The sequence below is a fragment of the Leptidea sinapis genome, chromosome 47 (assembly GCF_905404315.1).
Source record: "Leptidea sinapis chromosome 47, ilLepSina1.1, whole genome shotgun sequence".
Taxonomy (NCBI): domain Eukaryota; kingdom Metazoa; phylum Arthropoda; class Insecta; order Lepidoptera; family Pieridae; genus Leptidea; species Leptidea sinapis.
Genome location: NC_066311.1, coordinates 2,105,616 through 2,114,809, shown reverse-complemented (window position 1 = coordinate 2,114,809; position 9,194 = coordinate 2,105,616). Strand labels below are relative to the sequence as shown.

Below are 9,194 nucleotides of genomic sequence, written 5' to 3'. Positions count from 1 at the left end.
AATCACAAAAGTCATGGGTTTGAAACACTTCTAAATATTCAGTGAAGACAATTTAGAATGCTTTATTTATTCTGTGTACATATTCAGTGAAGACAATTTAGAATGCTTTATTTATTCTGTGTACTACCAAAACGGCTACGTATCAGATCAGCAAGCTGATCTATCAGAGCTGCTCTAATTGTCGATGTTCCAGTGTTCTGTGAACGGCCAGATAACTTGGCGCTGCGTAGATACGTCGCTTCATTGTTTAGCTTCTACCGCATTTATCACAGAGAGACGAGAGTGTTCCATAGAGCTGTTTGACTATATACTTCCAAATTCAAAATTGGCCATAAACAGTGAAACCTTGAAAATGCGGTTTTCAAGAAATTTTCGTACACCTTCAACCTAACTATAGAATGAGCCTCGGAGCGCGGTTTTTCCAGGTTTCTAAAGCTGGCTACGCTCGTGTGATTCCTGCTTCAGGAGAATCCGGGCGGCGGTAATCACTTAAAATTAGGTGACTTACTCTGCTCTTTTGTCATCCTCTTCCATAAAATAAAAACGGCCAGCAAAGTTATATGAAAGACAATTTCTAACACCTTCTTAATTTTTTTGGATATTAAATATTTAGATAAACTGCGATTATGTCCAATTATAATTTACATACAAACTACCTATGTATGCCTTTCATCATCATCATTTCAGCCGGAAGACGTCCACTGCTGGACAAAGGCTTCCCCCAAAAATCACCGTGACAATCGGTCCTGTGCTGCCCTCATCCAACCTCGAAAGATTAACATGTCAAGAGAGGTGAAGAGACCAGATGGTCGATCCATCTTGTGGGTGTCTACCAACACTACGTCTTCCGTTACGTGTTTGCCATTCCAGGACTTTATTGTCCCAACAGCCATCTGTCCCTATTAGCCTTGATCGTTTTGGAAAAGGCAGTCAAAGAGACTTCGAATAACTCTCTCTATTCAATTTTTTTGCCAAAATTAGAACAATTTGATTTTACTTACCTAGTATAGGTGTAATCTAAAGCTCTCCCGGAAAAGTCCGATACTATTCGGGCTTATTGGGGCCCTCTTGATGAAGTCTCGTGCCTACAAATCGCAGTCTTGTGAGAAATCCATTGCTGAACAATAATGCTACTATCTATTTATTTCTACTAACTGTTACAGCCATTCTGTGAGTAAATTTAAATATATTGTAAGTTCAGTGTAAATTATAAGTATCAATAAAACTTTTATAGTTAATAATCAATACTTTTATTTACCTTTTTTTTTTAAGTTTTTTTTTTTCAGTTTCTTCATATCTTTGTTAAGCTCCTACAAGTTCAACTATGGTTTTCAACCTGTTCCCTAGATTCCCAGCACCACCACCAAAAGTATCAAAGTATAAAGAAGAAAAAGAATTTACGTCGTGACTTTTGGAATCATCGGAGGAAACTTACAGCCGGAGTTGCAACAGCGTACAAAATCTAAAGTGAACTCAGTTAATACCAAGGTTGGAGACATGGCAATAATTAAAAGTAATCTGCCACCTCAACCGTGGCGCTATGGGCGAACAACATGTCTGCATAGGAGCTGATAGTGTCTGCAGAGTGGTTTCTATCTATTCTATACCTCCAGAAGCACGATATCGCAAGCTATTCATAATATCCCCCGTTTTTCTGTTAAAGAAAATATTATAGCCTCTATAGCCTGCAAGTATAGCCTCTTTAACGAGGGAAAGATCCAGCGAGGATCTCTTTTTTGGCGCTATAGCAGCAGCCATTAGCTGTCTCTTTGGCGTAACTTTTCAGTCGCCTGTGGTAGTACTTCCAAGTGAGTAGCTGATTGGCTGATATCGGTGTCTATTCCCTTTTTATCCACGTGATTTATATTTAGAAAATTCATCCTCAGCAACGCATCATCCGCCACAGTAACTCAGTAGGGGACGCCATGCACCTTTATACGTACGTATATGGACGTGAGGGCTGCCCGAAGATATACCCCTCACCGTCAGGAGTTAATTACTGACTGCCCTCTGATATATCCCGTTGATCCAGCGTGGTTAGTTTCCTCGAACGCAGGGGTGTGCATTGGTTTTCTCGCAAGTTAAGCAAAGCTGTAGTGCAGTATACCTAATAATATAAGTTAGAAATTTAGGTTCAATTTAGGTAATGTACACATAATGCGAAGATTATTATTTTGCTCTCGGCATGTCAATTTTGTGATTTTAAAATGCCTCTATCATAATTTTTATTCATAATAGGATTCAAAATCGCTTATTGAACGTCAAAAAACTACCACCCATTCAAAAGTGACTCCCTCAGGCCTGAAAAGAAGAAGAAGAAACTTAGCGGGCTTTTTTTGAAATATAAAAATATGGATTACAATGTGATATCGTACAATAAACATTTATAATTAAAGAGCCTGAGGGTTTTCGCTTTATTCCCAGTCCGTGGTGTGTTTAAGAAAATCGTTTATGCTATAGTAACCTTTCCCACACAAACGTTTTTTAACAATTCTTTTAAATTTCGTAACACATTTGTTTTGTACATTTTCTGGGATCATATTGTAGAAGCATATACATCGCCCAACAAAAGACTTACTAACTCGACCCAACCGAGTAGTAGGCATAACAAGTTTGTGTTTGTTCCTCGTGTTAACATTATGAATGTCACAGTTTCTAGAAAATACCTCAATGTGCTTATGAACATACAAAACATTATCAAAAATGTATTGAGAAACAACAGTCAAAACGTTTATTTCTTTAAGTTTTTCTCTTAATGATTCTTTAGGACCTAGGTTATAAATCGCGCGAATAGCCCTCTTCTGCAGCACAAAGATAGTATTTATATCGGCCGCACTGCCCCATAACAATATACCATAGGACATAATACTATGAAAATAACTAAAGTATACTAATCTCGCCGTATCTATGTCAGTTAACCGTCTGATTTTCTTAACCGCATATGCTGCAGAACTAAGCCTATTTGCCAAACCTTCAATATGGAGGCCCCACTGCAATTTGGAATCAAGAGTAATGCCAAGAAATATAGCAGATTCCACTGGTTTTACCACCTCTCCATTTAATAAAATATTCGCATCTACATTTTTGACATTTGGCGCGGTGAATTTAATGATTATTTAACGGTTTTATGATTATTTAACAATAAGTTATTGGCGCTAAACCAGTACACGATGTCAGATAGAGCATTGTTTACTTCGTCATATAAAACTTGGCTTCGTTTCACTTTGAATATAAGTGAAGTGTCATCCGCAAACAATACCACCTTGTGTTTTTTTTCTACAAGGTAATGTAGATCATTTATATAAATTAGGAAGAGGAAGGGACCAAGAATAGACCCTTGTGGTACCCCCATACCGAGAGGACTCCCAGGAGATCTCCTACCAGTCACATCGACCGTCTGAATCCTATTATTTAAAAATGAGATCAGAAGATCGAGCGCAGATCCTCTTATACCAAAGTGACATAGCTTCCTGAACAGCGTTGAATGTTGAACACAATTAAAAGCCTTAGATAAATCACAGAAGATACCAAGTGCATTCTGTGATTCCTCCCAGGCCTCAAAAATATTCCTGATGAGTTCATCACCTGCGTCCGCAGTCGAGCGTCCCCTAGTAAATCCAAATTGTTTTATATGAAGTAACTTATAAATGTTAAAGTTTTTAAGCATATGGCTTAAAAAAATTTTTCCAAATATTTTACTTAGGTTCGGCAACACTGAAACAGTGTGATAGTTATTCGGGTCAAAAGTGAGTCCCGATTTAAATATTAGTGTGAATCGGAGACTAATTTAATAATAATAATAACGCATTATTTTACTGTAATATAATAGTATGATATTGTCGCGTAACAACGCTTCGACGTATATGACGAGAGTTGTCAAACGTCATATCGTGCGGCAACGTACATGACGAGAGTTGTCAAATTTCAATACATTTATTAATTTCAACAGCTCCGTCAGCAATAATCGTAGCTTTAGCTTAAGTGTTTACTTTAGGCGCTGTAGACCCGGGTTCGATACACCTACCAGTGTATGGGATTTTTTGGGTTTTGTAAAGTTAATGGAAATTTCTAGTAAGTTCAGGATCAAACCAAACAGAAAAAAAGGGATGGAAAATGTGTAAGCAGGACAAAAATAGTTAAAAGAATTTTCTAGTACAATTTAACTTTAAAGATGGAATTGGAGAATTATTATGAACGGCATATGGCAGTTCTAGTTCTGACTCGAAAGTGTAAAGAAGAAGAAGAAGTAGTGAAAAGTGGAAGTGTTCTAAGAAGAAGAAGATAGAAGAGACTTAGTGTTCGGTGCGGTGTGACGCATTGAAGGTACCGCCGCCCACAAGAGGAACAGCGGCAGACCGGCGAAGTGCAAGTTAAGAAAAAGTGAACGCAAATAAAGACTCGTTCCTATAAGCGGAGTATTATTTCCAATCCCTGACCCACTCTTGTGTCAATATTGTAACAAAAGTTTCTTTAGTATGACCTCGCATGACCTTAGAACGGACGTTATTGGCTCCTAAATTATTCGGTGTTATGCGTGCTGAGTATAGTATAGTAGTGAGGTACCTATGCAGTGCTCGAGTGTAAATCTGCGGTTGGCCTGACATAGTACGGACTCTTAAAAAGAGGCACTTACCAGAAAATATATGACACTCCATCCATTTAAAGTTTGGATATATTATTCTAAGCGTGGTCGAAACACAACTGAACGAAAACTCTGAGTGTAGGCAGAGTGTTGCTTCAGATAACGTTTAAGCCTGATTGTGAGTCTTACTGTGTATTTTTTTAAATAAAAATAAGGGACGAGACGAGCAGGATGTTCAGCTGATGTTAATTGATACGCCATACTTATTACAATGCAGTGCCGTTCAGGATTTTTGAAAAACCCAAAAATTCTGAGCGGCACTTCATTTGCGCCTTGTGACATAAAATGTTAAGTCTCATTTGACCAGTAATTTCACACGGCGCCCTCAGACCGAAACACAGTAATGTTTACACATTAAAGAGCTTCCCCGTGGTAAACTGGTTGTATGTCAATGGGATAAATAAAAGTTTAATTGTATAAATCATAATTATTTCATTCAATCATGAAAATTAATTATAATTCTTGAGTAACATTCCATTGTCGTAGACACACACTGAGCCAGTTATTCCTTTAGCTTTATCCGAAGCAAGGAAGAAAGCTAACTCCGCGATCTCCTTAGACTCGGCCACTCTGTGGAGCGCCGTCATATTCGCAATGCTCTCCCAACTAAGATAATCAGTGTTTGTGTTATTCAAAATGTCTGTCTTCACTGGCCCGGGACTGATCACGTTTATCCTAACCCCGTGAGAGGACAGCTCTAGTGCAGCTTCCCTCGAGAAGGTGTCTAATGCCGCCTTCGACGAAGAGTACATCATCATAACGGGAAAGCAGGACACACGCTGTCCTTCGATACTAGAGATGTTTATTATGTTTCCCTTTGTTTGTATCAGGTACGGCGCTGCCAATTTTGTTAAATATACAACAGCACAAAAGTTAACCTGGAAAACTTCATCCAGTGATTTCATTACATCTCCATTTAGAAGACTCCCCAAAACGTGTGTGCCGGCGTTGTTCACAAGAATGTCAAGTTTGCCAAATTTTTTTATTGTTTCGTCGAGAACACGCTTGATGTCGTCGTCTTTGGAGAACTCGGCTCTGACGACAAGTGCGTCAATGCACTTCGCCGCAACTGCCTTTAGTTTGGCTTCATTGCGGCCCACGAGCACCACCTTGGCTCCTTCGCTGTTAAATTTTACTGCAATAGCTGCTCCAATCCCCGAACTCGAACCCGTCACAATGGCAACTTTATCTTGCAGGCTCATTATAATTCGTGTTTTACTTTTAATTTAATAACGAGTTTGAGATGCAGTTTTCGAGCCGGTTGACAGCGATATACTGATAATAACTAATAAATGTAAAATGTAAATGAAAGATTAAATAAACCATTTAGTGTGACGATAAAAATTTACTGTTTAATTTAAACGAAACGAAATATGTCTGCCTGAATTAGTGATGTTCCAATGCGACCATGAAGATCGATTGTTATCGATTTGTTACACTATAGTTTTTTAACTATCAACGCGTAGAATTTATTAACAAATTAATCCTAGTTTTCTGGCACTAACACTTCAATAATTTTTACAGTTGTGTAAAGTTTTTCTTAAATAACTCATAATCGGTGGCTAATTGCAAAAAAAAAAACTTTTACTTCAGTAATCTTCATAAAATTTCCTACAAAAAGGTTATGCACACTTTTTTGCTTTAATATGTAATGAAGCAAAGAAGACGGATAATAATAATTGAAGTTATAATAAATTAATAAAAATAAACTTGTATTTGACGTAGGAAGTTGTAGTATGGCATGTATAAAAAATCATACATGTAGGTATTTAAATCCTGCAGGGATTGCCTGTTCCAGTGTCTGCGGTGTATGCTACGGCTCATGCACTAACGGAGCATAAGTATAATTTAAATAGTAATGCATCGTTTAATACTGTACTTGATGTTTCTACTGTCCACTCCTATCATGAAATGAATATTAGTATCTTAACATATAATCAACTTCGTAATATTTATTCTTATTTATCAAGTCTGCTTTAATGATATATTACCAGAACGTAAGAGGTTTACGTACTAAAACAACAACACTTTACCGTAACACCTGCTTAAACACCTACGACGTTATATTATGCCTAACTGGAACGTGGTTAATAGCTGGTGTGCACAATAGCGAATTATTCGACGATAGGTAACTATATAGTCTGGAGAAGAGATAGAGACAACTATAACGAGACGGGTCAGTTGCTATGGGGTACTCATTACCGTGCGCCGTGACCTTGTCGTGGACAAATGTGAGGGCTGATGTTAGTCAGCTGAGTACATATACATTACTCTAACACTTCATTGTAAAAACCTAACGTTAGTTACAAAATACATTTATGCACAGTTTATATATGCAATCAAAATCTTAGTAACTCATTAGCAATCCAGTTAAATAATTGTATGGAATAATTGGCTAATAGTGTGCTTAAAATACCTTTAAATATGTTTACAATTTTAGGAGACTTTAATATGCCGAATTTTACCTGGATGCCTGCAAATGATGGGTATTATTATGTTCCAAATTATTATTATTGTGGACACGTTATTAGGCACGAGAGGTACAAACTCCTACAACTCATCATGATGGGAAAAATTGCCGGAAGAAGAGGCGTAGGTCGCAGAAAAAAGTCTTGTCTGTGCAACATCCGAGAGTGGACTTAAATCCCGAGTGCGGCAGAATTATTTTGCCTCGCGAAGAACAAAAAGTTGAATTTACAAATCTGACTGCCAACCTTCGCTAATCGGAGAGGCACGCGAAGAAGAATTATGTTCCAAATAACGTGCATAGCTCGAGTCAATGTGATTTATTTGATAACATAAATTTATCTTATTTATCACAATACAATTTAGTGACGAATCTCAACAATAAAATATTGGACTTAATTATTTCTTATACGATATCTGTGTCTCCCGCTGAACTTCCCTCAGTCGATGGGGACCCTCATTACCCAACACACTGTATTTATAGTGATTACATACAATTCCACACTTTGATACCTCGTCCATACACAAAACACATATGCATCTGGTGATTACGATTGCATTTGTATTTTGTACACTGTACTGTACCATACGTTGAATATTATTGACTGGCTTTATGAAATAGGTTGTAAACCCTTCAACGATGCAATTACTTATTTATATGACACCCAAAATAATCATCGTGACACATATGTGCCAACTAAGATTGTCGCGTCAAGTGCTAAATACCCTACATGATTTAAAACACCCCTCATCAAAGCCATTAAAAACAAACATAAATATCGACACAAATACAACATTTATGGTACCTAATATTTCTGACTATAGATCATTTCAATTACTAAGAGACCATGTTAAGACATTAGAAAAAAATTATGTTTGATATTTACATTACAAATATTGAGAAAAATTTAAATAACAACCCTAAAGCTTTTTGGCCATTCGTTAAAACTAGGAACCAAAGTAACAACTATCCGGTTTTACTGAGATCAGGACAGCATTCATCTGACTGTGAAGAGGATATTTATATCATGTTTAGCTGCTACTTTCACTCTACGTTTTTACCACGAGATGAAATCAATGACACACCAGGTGATTTATTGGATGAGTCTAACTGTTCATTATCTGACATTGGTGATATTGAAATTGATGCATTGGAAGTACTTAAAGTAATGCAGGCACTAGACATAAAGAAATCAGCTGGCCCTGAGTCCTGACAACATATTTGCTATCTTTATGGTTAAATGTGCTAAAAGTTTATGTACTACCCTTCCAATGGTCTTACAATGCTGTGTACAGCCAAATTGCCATGTTGGGCTTTAGGCGCCATTTTTTCTGGTCTAAAGTGAATCCCAGATATTTTAACTTATCGGAAAACGGGTTAGATTTATTATTCAGTGGCGGGGACATGATTTCCTAGTGAACCAGGACGGTTTTGTCAGCATTAACTGCCAGTTCATTAACGTGGCACCATTTGGATATTATATTAAGAGCATTCTGTATAAGGTACAAGATAGCACTTTTGGTGTCGAATCATTATCACTAGGTCATCAGCATAACCTTGAGTGTCCGTACGAAGTTTATACATCTTATAGAGAAGCTCATCAACGACAAGAGTCCATAGTAGAGGTTAGATGACACCTCCTTGTGGACATTCTTTACTGGTCATAACATCAATAGCGACTCTTATATAATTATTACTATACTTTACCTTTACCACATAAACGTTTTGCAACACCATGCAAACCACTGGAGCCGCCCCTTTAGGTACCCACAGTTTCTAGAAAATTCGTTTATGTTTTCGTATCGTATATAGGTTATATTACCAAGAATATATTGAGAGGCAACAGTAAAACTGTTTATTTCTATAAATTTTTATATCTAGGTTTTAATATCGGCTGCATTGTCACATAGCAATATATCCTGAATGTAACATAGGACATAATACTATGAAAATAACTAAAGTAAACTAGTCTAGCCGTATCTTATAAATTAAATCAAATCAAATCAAAATCACTTTATACATGTAGGTCACGGAAATGACACTTATGAATATCAAAATAGATATGTCGGTTAATTGCCTCATCTT

The 9,194-nt window shown here is 37.0% G+C and overlaps 1 protein-coding gene across 1 annotated transcript; it reads right to left on the bottom strand.

Annotated features, from left to right (window-relative positions):
- Positions 1-5,049: 5,049 nt before the first annotated feature.
- Positions 5,050-5,906, bottom strand: LOC126978186 (uncharacterized oxidoreductase SSP0419-like). Its single transcript, XM_050826957.1, has one exon. It carries the CDS (start codon positions 5,842-5,844, stop codon positions 5,092-5,094), a length of 753 nt encoding a protein of 250 aa, XP_050682914.1. The 5' UTR covers positions 5,845-5,906; the 3' UTR covers positions 5,050-5,091.
- Positions 5,907-9,194: the final 3,288 nt, after the last annotated feature.

Coding starts and splice junctions, on each gene's coding strand:
- LOC126978186 (XM_050826957.1), bottom strand. CDS start 5,844: ATGAGCCTGCAAGATAAAGTTGCCATTGTGACGGGTTCGAGTTCGGGG.